Source organism: Scleropages formosus, chromosome 1, assembly GCF_900964775.1.
Source record: "Scleropages formosus chromosome 1, fSclFor1.1, whole genome shotgun sequence".
NCBI classification, from domain to species: domain Eukaryota; kingdom Metazoa; phylum Chordata; class Actinopteri; order Osteoglossiformes; family Osteoglossidae; genus Scleropages; species Scleropages formosus.
Window position 1 is genome coordinate 15596703 of NC_041806.1, and position 18102 is coordinate 15614804.

At 47.6% G+C, this 18102-nt stretch overlaps 1 protein-coding gene across 1 annotated transcript in view; it reads right to left on the bottom strand.

Moving 5' to 3' along the window:
- Positions 1-18102, bottom strand: part of itfg1 (integrin alpha FG-GAP repeat containing 1) — an 88518-nt gene that overhangs the window by 24055 nt on the left and 46361 nt on the right. The window contains exons 11-13 of the mRNA XM_018758157.1: positions 16165-16318; positions 14818-14926; positions 4404-4447 (exon numbers count right to left, since the gene is read on the bottom strand). Coding sequence (XP_018613673.1) covers positions 4404-4447; positions 14818-14926; positions 16165-16318 — 307 coding nt within the window. The remainder of the gene's footprint in view (positions 1-4403; positions 4448-14817; positions 14927-16164; positions 16319-18102) is intronic.

Here is an 18102-nt window from a genome sequence, read left to right on the forward strand (position 1 = left end):
TGATAAAACCCTATAGCTCAGCAAGAGCTCTAAGCTTAGCCACATGTGGTCACTTAGTGGTCCCACTCACAAAGGTCCAAAATCAAAAGTCTATGGGTTCTCAGTTCTGTCCTCAGTGTGCTGGAATGATCTCCGTGTGTCCCTCAAAGCTGCTGAATCCCTCCTACATTGAAGAAGGATCTTGAACCGAACTCTTCCAGAGCCACTTCTCTACTAATCTCCTGACATCTCCATAAGAGTAAATGTATATTTAGCAAAGGGAAGAGACACTGTGAGCACAGGACACACCCGCAGCCAAGAACAACATGACCGAATGACGAAGAAGGGTTTCTGCTGAAGGAGAGACAAAAGCTTCGAAGTGCTCAATACATTAATTAAACTTGTTGTTTACATGGGAAATAATGATTGAATGCTCAGACAACAGAAGACTGAATCCACACTGGCTGTCTAGGTCATCGCAACACACCCCTGTGGGAAACAAGTGGCAGATGTTACCAGAAGGTCAAGGGGAACAGACAATAAGTAAACAGGATAGATCCATGAGAGAAGAAGCAGACTGTACAAAGTGGACATGACTGTCAGAGGAGACCAGGGACACAACGTGGGAAAACAGATCTGAAAAGAGGAGCCCTTAAGGGACAGGACATACAGAGGACAAGTGGGTACAGTTCCCTCAGGCATAAGAGGAGTTCTAGGACGTGCACGCTGCAGAGGAGACACACCCTTACTGAACAAGATGTGTTCATCCGAGAGCTAAATTTAAAAAAAAAAAAAAAAAAAAAAAAAAAAAAAAAAAAAAGTGTCGAAACACACTGGCCCCTCGCATTATGAACTGCTGAGTTACATTTTCAAAGATATGAACATTTTACAGCTCATTTATTTATAATAATATCTGCTTCACTTATGTATTCTCTACAATAACCATGTGTAGAGGCGCACACATGACTGTATTTACCCTCCGAGCTGACAGGCGGCAGTAAAGAGCACCCAAACAGCCATTGAGCTCACTTCCACAGCACTCACACTATGCCTTGTGTTGCTGATTGTCACTGATCAGTAATGACATGAGGAGCTGCACGTATTTATGGGATCAATCTGCTGACAACCAGCACTGATCACATTGTACGGAGAGCATATATTTACATTTAGTCATTTTAATTTTCAAGTTAAAGGTTTCAAGGGGGGTGGTGCAGTGGGCTTGGCCAAGTCCGCTCTCTGGCAGGTCTGGAGTTTGAGTCTTGCTTGGGGTGCCTTGCGGTGGACTGGCATCCTGCCCAGGGTGTCCCCCTTCCCCCTCCAGCCTTGCACCCTGCGTTGCCGGGTTAGACTCTGGTTCGCCGGGACAAGTGGTTTCGGACAGTGTGTGTGTGTGTGTGTGTGTAAATAGTACAGTTTCATAGTGCATTTTTATATTTACTTAGCAGATGCTTTTCTCCAAAGCAACTTCCAATGAACTCTTTGGAGTGTTAACAACCCACACACCTTATTCACCAAGGTGACTTAGACCGCTAGTACTGTACACTACTTATAATGGCTCACTCATCCATACATCAGTGGAACACACACTCTCTGTCACCCACACATTATGGGGTGAACCTGAACAGCATGTCTTTGGACTGTGGGAGGAAACAAGAGCACCTGGAGGAAACCCACACAGACACAGGGGAAACATGCAAACTCCACACAGACTGAGCAGGGACTGAACCCATTCCTCTTGCACCACCCACGAGCTGTGAGACAGCAGCACTACTCGCTGTGGCACTATGCCACCTTTCCTCCTTATTATTTATTTATTAGATCTATAACCTTATTTTTTTATGGAACCTATTGTGTGAATAAAGAGACGGATTAAAAATGGTAGAGAAGATTGATGGTGCTCATAGCCCAGGTTGTTGATCCAGATGTCCAGGTGTTTGCCGAGCTTGGCATTCAGACTGCAAATGTTTCATGACGAGTCATGACCATCATTAGTGCTCAATGTGTGTAACGCAGGTATGAATATCAGTCTTGATGTCTATATTATTAACGTTCTGCCTATTGTGACTTGGGGGGACAACTTTGGAGACAAACAAAATGAGTTACAAACACACTTCTGGCCATTGTGCTCTTGAATCATCTCTGCCCTTACTTTATTCAAGGCGCTACAAACTTCCGAACAACAGAACACCATTTCAATTTTTTACAAGATAATGAGAATTTTAGGAGTAGTTGAAGCAAGGGCTGCTGCTCAGGTATGACTGGGTGCTCATGAAGGTCCTGCACATTTCTGGGAATGGTTTCGGTAATGGCAGAAGTCCACGCAGAGCCACGTTTGCTAATTCGCCCCCCATACATCACGGGTGATAACGCGGTGGGGGGTCAAGCGGCGCTCAGAAGAGCTTTATCGGGGAGAACAATGCCTCCCCCCATGGTGCTCCCTAATGCTCGAACCCAAAGCAGCTTATGGCGGAAGCTGTAGGTGGTTGCTCCAAGCCTGTAATGCGTAACAGTATGGTAAACCTGAGGAAATTCCGCCTTCCTCGCCGCTGCTGCTGACAGTAATCCCGCAAAATGGTAATGAATCAAATTAGCCAGGAAATCGAGACATTAATTTTTAAACCGCACTGAGGGAGGAAAACTGCTCCGGTCTTTAAATGCACGCAGAGAAGCTGAAGCTGTGGTTAAGGGCCTCGCCATGTAGGAACGCAACGGGAACTCATTGTGTGGGCGGCCATTATGTAACGCTCCTCGGGGCCCCCTTTCCCTGACCTCGCTATTATCACTCCGCAAACATATATTTAACCAGACATGCTGGATTTAAGTTTCTCTGGAAAGTTTAACGAGGGTGGACCGCGAATGTGGCGACTGATTCGTGCTCAGCTTGTTACAGGAACAGCTCACAAAGACTGCATCTCTGTTCCTGGATGTAAGGGTGTTCCAGGCCTCCCGGACGCCGTTCTAGCCACATCACTGGGCCACAAGAGGAGTTACAAAGTCGCCAGGAAGTGGCACCATGTGTCTCTTCATTGGTGGACAACACACAGTAAAGGGAGTATTACTGCTGCTTTTACTGCCTAACGAAAAAGTAAAAGCAGCTGTTGGGGGGACACTGCCTCCCTTTCCTGTCCACTATGACTGCTGCTGAATGAGAACCAGGGAGAACCAGGACAGAATGAGAGACCAGTGTGGATCAGCAGGTAGTACTGGTAACTCCTTGCTCCTGGGGTATAGGTTCAAACCTGCCTCAGTCTGTGTAAAGTTTGCACATTCTCATTTTCATGAAAGGTTCCTCCAGGTGATCTGGTTTCCTCCCACAGTCTGAAGACATGTGTTTCAGGCAAGCTGGTGACTCCAAGTTGCCTGCATTGTGTGTGTGAGAAAGTGAGTGTACAACTTTTCCCTGCTGTATAAATGAGTGAATAACTACAGGCAGTTTAGTGTATCTAACATTAACACTTGTAAATATTCAATGACCATCAGAACACCACTATCACCATCACTGATGCTCCTCAGGTACAAAGTGAGGACCCTCCTTATTCAAAGTTCAGATGCTGGACCGTGGGCTGTCTTTTAATAATTCTGGTTGCTTGGTGGTCCCACTAAAAAAGCCTGGTGGGACTGGTGATCCCAGTCTAAAGCCTCTTACTTCTGTACCCTAATATGATGCAGTGACCTGACTGTGACCCTCAGAGCTGCTGGGCCCATCCCACATTGAAGAAGGGATTCACAGCATCTCCTTCAGAGCCACTCCTCTCCTGACAGCTACATGAATGGATCCAAAGCCATGTGCTCTGATTATCTATGCATTTGCTATTTGACGGTCACATGCATACGAGCTACTGGGAACCAGCAGCATGATGTTGTTAGACAAACAAGCCGTGTGTCCATAATCCTGTGTGTCTAAAGCTCATTGTCTGTTATTGATGCACTTCTGTTCACTCCGAGTTTTATGTCACTACGAAGAAAACTCTATGCTGAATGAAAAAATGTAAATGCAGTACTGACCCTTGAGGGCCAGACAGACTTATTCATGTGTTAGTGGATTATTTTTTCTTGGTTATGGTCACCATCAATAGATTTTGTGTATGGATCTTATGGTACAGTGTGTGATTAGTTGTTGACGCATAATGAAAACTGCATTCTGAAGTCACTGTAACAGGCTGCTGTCTCTGACGGAGGAAAATCTCTCTCTCTCTCTCTCAGGGCAGAGCTGGGCCACTCCAACCCACTTAAACACAAAGAAGCAAGAAAAAAAATAAATCTGAGGAAAACATCTTGGATGACAGGCAAAAATCAATGAATATAGGAGGTCAATAAATAAATAAACGAATAAATAAAAATAGTGGCAAGCCTCAGTGCTAATACCATACTCCTTCCCTGCATTTGCTGCACCTCATATTGCCCCACCCCCACCCCAGTCTCACCTTCACTTTGCCTGGGCAGTCGTTGGAGCACAGTCCGCTGAGCACTGGAAGGAGAGCAGAGAAAAGCACATGGTTAGAGGTCATGTCTTCAGGAAGGTGGTGTGTGTGTGGGGACAGATGGGCTCATGTTGACAAGACTCGACACCGAGGGTCTCATACAGTCCCCATTGGCAGGGCATCATGGTTCACAGAAGGTTTTTCCAGGCATCTTTACTCCCCAGGGCCCCATCCCTCACTAAACGCACATTATTTCTGCAGCACTGAATATGGAATAACACAACTAGGAGTGAGGACAGCACTGCTGGGTATATTAATAAAAACTGAGACAATATAATAATTCCCACAAATCTCCACACAAATAAGTCACTTTGTATATTTGTATTACTGTTCTTGTAGGATAAATATTAATGGCTTTACAAAAAGACTTCTCCCCATAAAATACGGGGGAGAAAAGGTTTGCAAGCTAATAAAAACATCACAATATTGCTAACCTTCTCACTTGTCTGCTTTTGTGTGTGCGCGTGCGCGTGCGCGCGCGCGCACACACACACACACACACACACACACACACACACACACACACACACACACACACACACACAGAGAGAGCTGCAATGGCAGCGAAGGGCAGATGGGCCCAGCAGGGTGCCTTCCCCTTTCAGTCAAACAAACACACTTGCACATGGACATGCTTCCCATAGTGGACAGCTGGTAGCATAGTGGTTAGGGCCTCTTCTTTTGGACCTAGAGGTTGCAAGTTTGATCCCCACCTTTGGTTGTGGTAGCCTGGAGCAAGGTACTTACCCTAAGTTGCTCCAGTAAAATTACCCAGCTGTATAAACTGGTGTATAATTGTGACAATGCTGTAAGTCGCTTCGGAGAAAAGCATCAGCTAAATGAATAAATCTAATACACACACACAGTGGGAGGTTTTGAAGCCACACCATTAAAGGACAGGAGCTAACCTTTACGACACCAACTGCTGTTGTTGAGTCCATGTCTGTGAGTCCTTTCAGAAAGTTCTGTCCTCCACTCCCATCCTTAGTGCTGTGTTCACTGTCATGGAGTCCATCCATCTGGATGCTGCTTGTCCTATTCTGTCTCCTCCAGCTGCTCCCATCATCACAGTCTTTTCAAGGGAATCCAGTCCTCTCATGACATGTCCAAAGTATGGTAACCTATCTAACCTTTCTGTGCTTCCAATGTTTGGCTCTTAAAAACACTGTGAGCCCTCCCCTCACCGACACGGTGGACACACTAAACTCCTATGTGCAAACACAAAGACTAACACAAATCAGGCACTTAGAGGAACACAAAAGCTGTCCCTGCCAGGGATGTGACCAAGAGGATGGCCCACGGTTGGTCCCCTCAGCTCTACTTGTACTCAAAAGAGAGAAGCACTTGGCATGGTGTGCCTCTCTACACATGCCAAAAAAAGGAAAAAGAGAGAGAAGACTTGTGGAGACCTTTCCCCAGGCGCAAGCGGCCAGGAGAAATCATTAGTTCCTCATCAGGACAGAGACAATATTCGCATACTGATTGGCTCCTTTAAGGCCTTTGTCTATCGACACCTGTGGTCCAAATAAAGATTTCCAACAGCCGTCCCGAATGAGTCGGCGCCACTGAAGTTGCTCACAGCTAATAAATGTCAGTGGAGTGGGGCCAGCCCTCCAAGCCTCTGCAATACACCCACAAACAGGAGAATGTTAGTTTAAATCCCAGAAAGGACGCTGAGGTAGAACCCTTCAACACGGTCATCATTGTCATCTCCTACAGTAAAATACCTAGTTGTATAAATGAGTGAACCCATTGCCTAAGAAACAAACTCTTGTGTGTGTGAGGGAAAGTGTGAGAGATTGGAACCAACATCCTCAGAACCTAGTTTTAGGCATTTTGCTGTTGAAGTTTAGTTCGGAGACCTTATTCATGGGAAGTGGGTGGTGGAATCTTGTGCTGTGGTACCCTTCATCAAGGTACTTACCTGAATTGAAACAGTAAAAATTCCCTTGCTCTACAAATGTAAATCAACGCAAAGTTGGTTATCTAACACGGGAGGTCAACAAAATAGTTAATATTTTTAACATGGACCCTAACCACAACTATTTTCCAGCATTCTGAAAACCTCCCCTCATCCCTCCGCCAGAGCTGACTCTCTCTCAAGAGTGCAGCACCTCTCGCAGGTCCCAGACCCTGAGCCGGTCCTCTCTGGATGAGGTTCTGGATGAGGTCCAGCAGGCTCACACGGAGTGCCTCACGCCACAGGACTTGTGTAGACATTAATAACGGCCTTTGTGTTCTGGTTCTGATTCAATATCCATGTGCTCCGGTAATCCCTCACAACATGTTTAATGACTTTAATGAGACACTGACAAATAAGCACAGCGGTTATCTAACAAGGCCGCTGCATGAGAACAGGATTCTGCGCTGACCGCGGGACCTGAGCTGGACCGCCGAGCCTGGACCCAACAAGAGGGCCTTCATCTCTGACATTAGCCAAACATCATGACGCAAGCTGTACATCCAAAGCATGTATTTTACCATGCTCCAGCCTCCAGGCCAAAGCCCAACCTGAACCAGGGCAGGTCATTGACTTTCTGTGCCACGTTCCAAACGACTGCGGCACTGAGTTCTCCCTGCTGTCACAGACAGCGGTGGGATCTGCCTCCCAGACACAACGGGCTGCATGCTGATGGAGAGCAGACACACACATACACAGAGCTAGATGCTGATGAGAAGGCAAACACAAACATACACATAAGCAGAGAAATACACTGAAAAGAAGGTAAAGACACAGATACACAGAAACGCACATAAAGGCACCGATGAAAAGGAAAACAGGCACATACGGATATACACAAAAATGAACACAAAGAGACTCATGACAAGCCCAGTACTTTCACACACACTTAGTTGCAGGTACACATTGTAATAGTAATTTGTTGTGAGAGGATTCAGAACAGGACGGTTCAACACAGGGGTTCTTAGCTTCTAAGCTTCAGGGGGTCCTTGAAATACAGGTTGGCTTGAAGAATAATACTAACTACATAAGAGTTAAAATAAAAATATTACACTGCTATTATTAACTGACACAATTCTGTGTGAAGGTCATCAATTTTCAGTGAAATACAATACTAGTTTCTCCGAATTTATGTATGAATATATTTTAGGATCGATCCATAGTTCCGGTCAGATTCTCAAAGGTTCAGAAATTCTGATCAGAAGAGATGCCAAGGTTACTGCAAGTTCAAATGGAAACCACCACCTCCCATCTCTCCCATTTCCAGCTGGAGCCCAGGAACAACCACCACACTAGGGCGAGGGCTTAAACACAGAAAACACTCTAATCCATTAATGATCTAAAAAAACATTTCACATTTGTATGGATTCATCTGTTGTATTACAGAGTGACATTGTTCTCTCCTCCAGCTTAGGCCTCCACCGTGTTAAGGGGGATGAGATGCAGCTGGGGGTGGGGTTTGCTGCGTTGGAAAATCCCCCCCTAGATGAGTCCTGGTGGAGTGGCCATACTGCGGGTTCGCGCTGTCACACTCGGTTAAGTCACTGGCACTAGAGCGCTGAGCATTGCAGTCTGACATCACTCGATGTGAAGAGTATTTTCAGTGAATTAAAAAAAAACACATATGACCTACATGGAAACTCATACTAAATGTCTCATTAGTCATTATTATTTTATGTATCTGGAGCAGGACTCAATCAAACGACATGCGGATGTAGACATTGGTTCGTGCAGAAGGGTGTCAGGTGGGTTTAACAAACAGATCCTGAGCAGCTCAAGGTCAAACATGGACTGATCAACCCATCACAGCTGTCCATCGCTCAGGGTCACTTAGACAGGTCATTAGTCTGGGTTGCCTTCACTTTTCTTCTCCATCAGACAGCTTTTACACAACTCTGAAATACATTTTAGGTCTATATCCTCCTAAAGAATTAAGTGCCTCTAAAGTATGGTATGATAGCCATGATGGTTGAGACTGCTACTGAGTTTGTGAAGACCACCTCTGCAACTGGTAAACTAGCCCCTCACCATGACATTGTCACTGCCAGGCTGGCCAGGAGGAACCACACAGGCACAACTTATGTGCTCACCCCCCTCTGTGTATTACAAATACTGAGCAGCTGGACTCAACTATTTGAAATTCTGACTCCCTGATCCATACGACTGACTTCCACACCTCAAATGAATGACCCACATTTTACATTTATCCATTTAGCAGATGCTTTTTTCAAGAGCAACTTATCTCAGAGAACAAAACAAAAAGTGCATAACATTAACAGTGGAGATATGGATGGAAACGTGATTCTTCAGAAGAGTCAGTTTGGCACATACCATCATATGAACCAGTATACATGAGTAGCTGCATATAATTTATTATATTAAACATGAACAAGTACACTTTTTTCAAGCACTCATGAGATCAGCTGAAGACTGAGTGTGAAAGAGGTGAGCTTTGAGACCCTTAAATGTAGAGAGAGATTTAGCAGTTCTGAGTGAGAGGGGGAGGTCATTCCACCACATCCGAGGCAAAATCAAAAACCTTCAGACTTTTGATTTTGAACATCTTGTGTGTGGGACAACCAAGTAGGGAGAGATGGAGGAACACAGTGCTCTTGCTGGGGTTTAGGGAGTGATCAGGTCTTGTAGGTATCAGGGAGCAGATGCATTAGTGGCTTTGTAGGCTGTAACTAGAGTGTTGAATTTGATATGGGCAACTATAGGAAGCCAGTGCAGAGAGACTAGGAGGGGTGAGACATGGGAACACTTCAGCAGGTCAAACCTAACTTGTGCAGCAGAGTTCTGCATCAGCTGGAGAGGTTTGATGGCAGAGACTGGAAGGCCAGACAGGAGGGAGTTGCAGTACTCTAGATATCACCATGGCCTGGACTAGGAGTTGCATAGAGTTTGAGTTACGGCCTGAATGTGAACGTTATCAAACAAGGAAAAAAACAGTTGCACAGCGTACTCAGATTTCTAACCGGCTCTTTATACTTGTGGAAACTAACTATCACACTACAAGTACCTGGTGCACTAATGAAAAAGAAACAGCGCTGAAGTGGAAACGGATCAATCGGATGGACTAAGTCACAATGACATGGAAACAGGCCATTTTCAGCCTAAGGACCCAAATGGAGGACAGAACATTTTGGAGACATTCAATCTACTTTGTCACCGAAAGTCGACGCTGACTCGACGGGGCCTAACAACTTGATATGCAGTGGTATTCGATGGCTTTCTGACGTTACTGTCTTGGACAAGATGGATGCCCTTCTTCCACCTTCTCTCCTTTTTCCATGTTTGACTCGCAATGAAACATCCTCATCAAAAACACCAAAATGGGCAATGAATTAAACTCCGATCCCAACCACCCGAGCTCCCGTTCTTCTCCTTTCTGAGAAAATGACGTTCTCTAGAAATATGAGTATTTGAGATTATGCAAACCCAAGAAACTCTAAATGGGGTATTAGACCGAAGCTTTTACTGTACACAAGATTAGCAGACAAATTCTCATATCTTTGTCTGTGGGATGTTTGCAGAACTCATGTCAGAAGGTCTACAGTTGATCTCACAGAACCTGGAGCTGTCACTGGTCCTCAATGGGTAACACAAGATGTTATCATACAACTGAATCTGTTGCAGGTTCAAATCCCTCCTCCTGCTAAAGGGAACTTACCCTTAATTGATACAGTAAAAATTACACTGATTTACCTATTTTTACAGTTGGTTAAGAAGGTTAGTGAACAAACCTCATGAATCTTTGTAAGTTGCGGAAAAAAAAGAATAAATTCAAATGGAGAGACACAATGCAGGTACACAGTATGACATCAGCAGATATAACAAATTTCCATGGGTGACTCCAAGGGGGTGAAGCTGTTGGGCTTGATTTGTCCTATGAACAGACAACCGGTCCTCACCTGGACTCTTCAAGCCAGCCCCAGACCCCAGACCGCACCAACCCCTATATCTGCCCTCCAGAGCAGGGGTTGGGTAGTGAGAGCTGCTCTAACGGGACTGGAGCTAATGTGCAGGAAACGCAGGAGCGAGTGGTGAGTCACAGCTCCATGCCGAGGGGTACCCTGAGGGGTGATAATTGCCATATTAATCGTGTCACTTTGAAGTGCGCTGTTGGCCTCTTATCGGAGCATCTCAAACCATGTAAATGGGGGAAGCGAAGAAGGCACAGAAAACCAACAATCAATGGTTTGTTTTGGGCTTCTTCGTAAGGGACAATCAAGTGCTGGAGATGTGCAAAATGGAAGGAGGGGAACATCATGCTGCAGCCCGAAAGAGACAACATTATCACCATCGTGGAGAGTTGAAGTGAAGAGTCCATGGGGGTGGCGCTCAAGGACACTCGCTGTCGTCTGGCGCTAAGCACTTGTGATCTGAGCAAGCGGAGCCAGGAACTACACCGGCCTTGGAGAACAGTAGGTGGTGCAGTGGCTAGAGCTGGGCTTTCCACCTGAAGAACGCAGGTTCAAATCCCATCGCCTGCTGTAGTACCCTTGATCAAGGTACTTACCCTGAACTGAAACAGTAAAAATTACCCTACTCTATAACTGGATAAGTGTAAGTGGCTTTGGAGAAGTGTGAGATAAATGCAAATGTAGAGAACAAAGGGTCATGTTAATGACCTCACTCTGACTGCCCTCACCCAGCATGTTTCAACTTAACCCTTGTAAAAACCTCCTACAGTGTGTGTGTGTTCGTGCTTCTATACAGTTATGTAGGGAAAAGTGAGTTGCTCGTTGCATAATCAGACATCTTGTCACCCTGGTCGTCAGTTGCCACAATAACGCACTCCACTTGCTTTGTCTGGGAATTTCATTAACTACCTGAGAAACAGCTGAGCTGCCCTTTGAAAGCAGTGCTTCTGCTAGCAGTGGCGGCGACTGGTCTTGGGGAGACCCGACTTTCAAAGGTGTCTCCTGCACATTGAAAGATACCCAACATGGAGCTCCATTATTTATAAACCCTCAGGCCTCGGTGCTGCCTGCAGAGGTGACAGTCGGACATTTACAGAGCTGACAAGTTTCACTGTGAAGTACCTTGCTCAAAGGCCACCTCCTGACTGCTTTCCGCCCAGGATCCCTTCGCAGGTAACCCTCCACACGGCCTCAGTGCCGTCTACTCCAACATGCACACACTTGTGCTTCTTTAGCATCGATGCCTCCAGGCAAATTTCCAAACACTCTGTCTGTCAGTCTGGCAGTCAGTCAGTCAGTCAGGTGTATTTTGTTTGCTCAGTCACTGACTGTGCAGACTTACACAGTGACCTGTCAGCTCCAACACCTTTCACCTGTACACTCCAGTTGTTCCCAAGGTACGGCTTTGTGAATAGCTGGGGGCTGAAGAGGGCATGGCCCAATAAACTGGAGGGGGCGTGGCCCAAAAATCTGAGCTGTTCTCATGTCAGATTCAATATTCATTTTGTAAATGCCAGCTGGGTGAGAAGTTCTATGTGGGGTGTAGGGCCAGGTGCCCGCGCACACACATACACGCACACATGATCCATCATGCATTGCAACTAAGCAGGGGCTCAGCTCACACTCCCCTCCTTCCCCTCTTTTCCATCTGCTCTGCTGCGGAAGTTGCCTGAACAGATGAGTGGTTTTGAAAGGCAATAATTTTGCCGGAGTCAGATGACGGAAGATGCGCCTGGCGTTGAGAGGGTGTGTCGTGGGACGGCAGTGAGCCTGCAGATGTTTCTCAATCGTGGGTAATTTAAATCTGCCTAAATGATGGGGGAGAACAATGGCCCCCATTGGCTGCCTCTCTTGGGCTGTGAAAGTGTATGACTCGTTATGCAAGAGCTCTTCAGCGGCTAGCACTCCGCTAAATAGCGCCTGATTGCTAACACGGATGCTGTTGTCTCTCCCTCATTCATTCCTCCCCCAGGCCCCCACCTTCATTCCTCGCACAGCCAGGACCCCCCACATGGGAGAGCATGTGACGTATTCTGGTACGAACCCCTTAAAGGAGTAGAGTCAGTATTAACTGGTCTCCATTAGTTACAGGGCCCTTCTGCGATGTGCTGCACTGGCTGGGGCAACGTTGGAGTTACTGTCTTGTCCTTCCAGAACTTTCTCCACTGGGCTGAAACCATGCAAACCCGGTACATGAACTCAAGCTAATTCAATGGCGACATAACATACAAAACAACATTTATTCTCTGAAAGCCATCGACTCAACATGTCTAAATGGTTGAGTGTTATTCATGTCACTCTCATTCACATTTTTGACTACAATGCATTTTAGCAGCTATTAAAAAAATAACTTCCTGAGGTTATCCTGGCTTTTCACATGGGGGACGGGTCACACTGCACAGATTGCTGGTCATAAACTACTGGGTTGTTAAAACACAGTCTGTGGACTTGAAGAGCAGCAGACTGGACTGCCAGAGTAACAAAACCACCAGGGACATCACTTTAATGAAAAGCCACACCCCAGCTGATGGAGGGCAACACGCCCCAGTACATGGCCACACCTCCGCTACCCAACTAAAAGAAGATGAGGCAGTCTCTTGACTGTAGACCAGAAACTGAGGCACTGGGTCCAGGGTGGCCGAGGACGAGCATCACCCAGTGTGATGGCCGCGTTGCAGACCCACTGGTGTGCACTTCCTTCAGTGGTTTCCTCTGTGATCAGAGGGCTGGGGTCTGGCATTGGCCCTGAGCAGATACTGATTTAGTACCCTATAAGCCCCCCAGCTGGCCCTTTAACCTGTCCCACAGGGGCCACTATACCTCCTGCTCCGATCCTGCTTTATTAACGCCATTAAGGGAAATGGCAGCAAGCTGCGGTTAGTAAAAAAAACCCAGTGGAGTCATTATCAGTCAGTTTTACAGCAGCAAAGGTATCGCAGAGCCGAGGGCCTCGAAGTTGGGGGTGAGCGTACATCGAGGGTAAAGCAGTAAAGCAGCCGGTCCAGTGATGATGGCCCCCCGATCGGAGCACGAGCTCACATTGGTTCATCCTTAAGAGCTTCTTCTGGTGAAACACTCAGACAAAGTCGATATGCTGGCACCTTGCTTGATACACACTCTATTCTGGAGCGCCAACTTGTAACCGTGGCAACTGACACCTTGCATTTTATTGTGTACAGTTTCTGGGGTTTTACTGCACTATTTCTTCACAGATGGTTCAAAGTCTCTCATTCACAGATGCACATGGATAGACAATATCAATGGCTTTCTGACCCAGTCCTACTCTTCTTGCCTGGGCACTGGACTTCTGGCTGAACACAGGAAAGGTCAAAGGTTACAGAGCGAAGCCTGCCTCATTATGGTTTGCTGACTGGAAATCATACTGTAGAGAACATGGACACACACGTGCGCACGCGCTGCAATGCTGCCTGACACCTTCACTCCATCTTGGCCTCCCCAGCTGAGGAGCAGATGCTGGTTCACAGTAAATTACACCCAGCGCCTCCTGTCTTCCATCTACTTGACAAGAGCAGCTTGGGTTCTCCTGACAGTGTAGTGATGCACGCGCTCTCCACGAAGGTGCCCCAAGCTCTAGGTGGCGCGTAAGCTCTGGAGCAAGGGCTTGGTGCACGACCGCACAGCCTAATGAACGACTGATCAATAGGAGGCAGCTAATGTGTGCAAAGGGCCCTGTCTGCGGCCCCGATGGGGGGAGCTGCGCTGCCACGGTTCATCTTTAATTAAGACCCAGGGACCGAGATTAAAGGGTATTAGCGCTGCCGCCTTCCTTGACCGTACACCCTTTTCCAAATGTCAGCATTCTAAATGTCATCAATATTAAATGGGCTGCAAGTGCAGGGAGCACTCCCCTGATGGCTAGGGAAGAGGAAGCAGAGCAAGGTAGAGGTGGGAACCCAGGACCGACCGTCCCTGCCCTGCCATCGCGGTCCATCAGGCACTCAGCACGGTCTTCTGCGGTCATGCAACCCCAGCGGCACGAAAGCTCCCTGCTCATGCAGACCTTCCGTCACAGAACCAGGTGGGGATGTGAGCTGCGGCTCTACCAGAACAATGTGGGTTTCAGTGAGTGAATAAATGACAAATGAAACTCAATTCCTGCTGTACTTGACATCAGCAGCATCTGCTTGTGTGACAACTGTCTTCATCTGTGATGGAACCACTTGTCTGCGCAGAAAAACCTGTTTTCTACCCTGTGCCTCACAAAGAAACAGAAGGGACATAATACCTATTTATTATTATTTTTTTCCTTTTAGAATAAGCCTGTAAGTGACCAACACATGTGGCTTCCAGCAACACAATCTGTTTAAAGAGCTGCATGTAAGCACTTGAGGTGCCAGTGCTCTTCTCCTCCTGGGACCAAAACACCTGACCTTCTGGTGAGCAATCTGAACCCAAGTTTGTGAAAAGGAGGGGGAGCAAGAGAGGAATTTCTCCAAAGCTTTACACTCACCGATAACTTTAACAAAGTAGGCATCCGCCTCAAAGTTGTTCTTGAGCGCGTGGATTGTGAGCTCCTCCTTGCCGTCCTCCTTGCTGAGCACGATCATATCTAATATTCCCTGCAAATGAGAAGCACGAATAAATCTCCGACATAAGGAGGTGACGCTGGGAAATTTCGCCCCCATTTCCCCCTCCTACAGGCCTATTTCATCTTCTTAATGGACTAAAAAAAGATCTTTTATTACAGTGGCAATAAATAATAGTCTCATACTTTGATATGCTTATTAAGGGAATCATGGCAAAGGGAGGGGAAGTGGCATATGCCGGATTTGTGGGTTTTAATGTGTCAGAGGCAGAAAACAAACACGACGGTCACATGAGACCAGACATGTACCACACATACTAGAGAGCAAACAAGTTAAGTGCTGCTCCAGCCCTGCAGGGGGTCATGGGGAGTGGGGTGGGAGTAGGACCAAAGGCCCCCCGTTCATTAAAAGAGGCAATCTCTTTATGCAGACAGGGTTAAACAGGGAGAGAGACCCTCTCTTGGGCGGCGGGAGCTGGGAGTGGTGGGCAGAGCCAATACACAATGGGTTACGGAGGCCGGTCATAGGGATGCAACGAGGGCGATTCCCCACCAGGCCTCCTCTGCCCCTTCATGATGCGGTCACAATGGAGACAGGAGCCGACTGCGGCCTCAAAAGCGATCACTGTCTTGGCAGAACCCTGCAATGGGGGAGGGGGTCTTGCAGGCCATTTGCAGTCTGTGTACCAGTGTGTCGCTGAGAAAGGAGTCCTCCTCGCTCTCAGGCACCATAAGGCAAACAATTAGGGTGGGAAATGCGATGGTGAGGAGAGGGAGGCATCTTTCGGGGGGGCTTTAAGAGTCTGTGCAGCGGAATGTGAACAAACCGCAGGGTGGCAGCTCCCACACACAGGCAGGGGTACCACACATACAGTGAGCACAGTCCCAGGTGCATTGGGGGGGTGATGTTTCCGTACTTAACACTGATGGCCTCATATACAACACAGAATCAAAAGGATCATGCATTTGATAGACTGAAATGACTGCCCCCCCAATTGCTGAACCTGTGTAGGAACAGCTGGACAGGAGCACATCCTGTATCTACTGCACATGAGCTGCAAAGATGTGTCACTTCATTTCCTCATCACACTTGTTTACCAAATGTGACAAAAACCAGTCTTCAGCAACAGACTCCATCTTACTCGTGTACTGTACATGTTAACACTCTGATTTCAGGGCACCTGTCAGTTCTGTACCTGGTGTGTCCATATGCGATCATCTTTTGCGGTCTGCAGCAATTAGGCACGTCAAAAGCCCTACCACAGTACTTACGTCCTCATAGATGTCGAAGAAGGTGGCGATGACGGCGGCGCCGCGAATGGAGCTCAGGTCTGACTGGTCCCAGTGGATGCGGAAGGTGCGGCCGGCGTCCCGGCAGCTTGTGTTGCTGCAGGGCACGTTCTCCAGGAGGAAGGCCTGTTGGGCGCTGCAATAGAGCGAACACATGAGCAGGGCGGGGGCACCGAGAACAGCAGTGGCCCAGGGGTGGGGGCGTTAGTATCACCAGCGGAGAGCAAAACACCCATAGTGCACAACTAAGACATACCCTCTGCGGATGCCCACCCTCTCTGGAGACTGCGTCTGCACAGCGTGCTCTAGCCCACTTGTTTCACCATATTTCTCCGCACCCCATCCCCGGGTTTGATTCCTGACACAAGGAGATCAAACACTGATTACAGCCCAACACCCAAAATGCTTCCACTTCTGTGTCCGTATCTGTAGCACAGCAGTCCACTTCCCCCCGTAAGGAGGCTGATCTGAGGAGGTGGGGGAAGTGGCCTGGGACACGTGACAAACAGAAGCTGGAGCCTGTGAGGTGACCCAAGGAGGACTGGAGGCTGCAGAAAGGAGCTTCAAAATGACTTCACACTGAAACGAGGCAGTTCAAAATGGTTAATAATAATAGCAATAATAAAACTCCTCCAGGAAAGATGCAGATCTATAGTGTAATGGTTCGCAAGGCAGTGGTCCTGGTGAAACAATGGATTGTGAGCATCCTTCAAGCAGATGCTCAGTCGTGAGCCGAGAGGATCTAATGTGACGCTGCTTCACTCACTACTTTGTTCTCTGTGTATTCAAAGCCTGAGGTCCTGAGCTGCTTGGGAATCTCCAGGAGGACCTGCTCAAGGTCAGGGCTATCCCCCCCATCACCTGAGGGGATAGTGTCTGTAAGCCTTAAATAAAAAGGAGACGAATTCCCTAACACACATCCGCAAACTCACAAAAAGCACATGCGCACACGAAAGGAAGCACAAAGACGGCAGAGTGTCTCAGAGGAAGCTCTCTCTTCTTGCCCCCTGCCGTTTGCTCAGCCCTCTGTTCGTCCTCTGACTTGGAGCAGTGATTGTGTGAAAAAGCTCGGCCTTGCCCAGACACACACACACACACACACACACACACACACACACACACACACACACACACACACACGGTGCTGGAGCCTGTGCCCCCCTTGTGCAAACCTGTTTGTGGAGCCTGGACTCCACTTTCCCAAAGTCATGAGGGCAGCAGAGAAACTCTGAGGACAGCCTCAGAGGTCAACACCAGGGGGCAATGTAGGACGCCGCCTGACACCTCGGCTCCCACCTGGGCTCAGGGTTAAGGCAGGTGAGGATGTCCACATGGGGACTTCCTGGTGACGAGAGTGTAGTAATCACGTCACCGTCCAGTCAGCACAGCTGTACCCCTCTCCTGCTGTTCTCTTGCTCCTTCCCTTGAGTAAAGTTACCGTGACGTGGACACTAATTGGGCGCTAGGGATCCTCGGCTGGGCACTGAGAAACTGTCTTCTACATGGTGTACTGGGGGGTCAAAAAGATGAACACTTGCACGCACGCACACACGCATACGCACATATAGTGGACTTCCATTTCCTCCTATCTTTAAATTCCCCTCCCAGCAAGTCTCTCAGGAAGTTCTTCAGATGCCTGGAGGCAAAAAACTGCTGTGTGTATGAAGCATAAAGCTGCCATTGGCTCACAACCACAGCCACCTTCTCCTGTCCAATAAGGAGATTCCAGTCAGTTGGAACCACACCTACCTTCTCCTCTGTAATCTGAAGTTTTCTCCATGAAGGTGGTTGAGTTTCTCACAAATGCTGTACTTGTGCCACCATGTTGAAATCATCTTTGGCGTTCAGTGGGTGGGCAGGCAGCTTTAAAGAGCCTAAACACACTTCCATTCTTGTGGATTTTGTTCCCTGTACATCTCA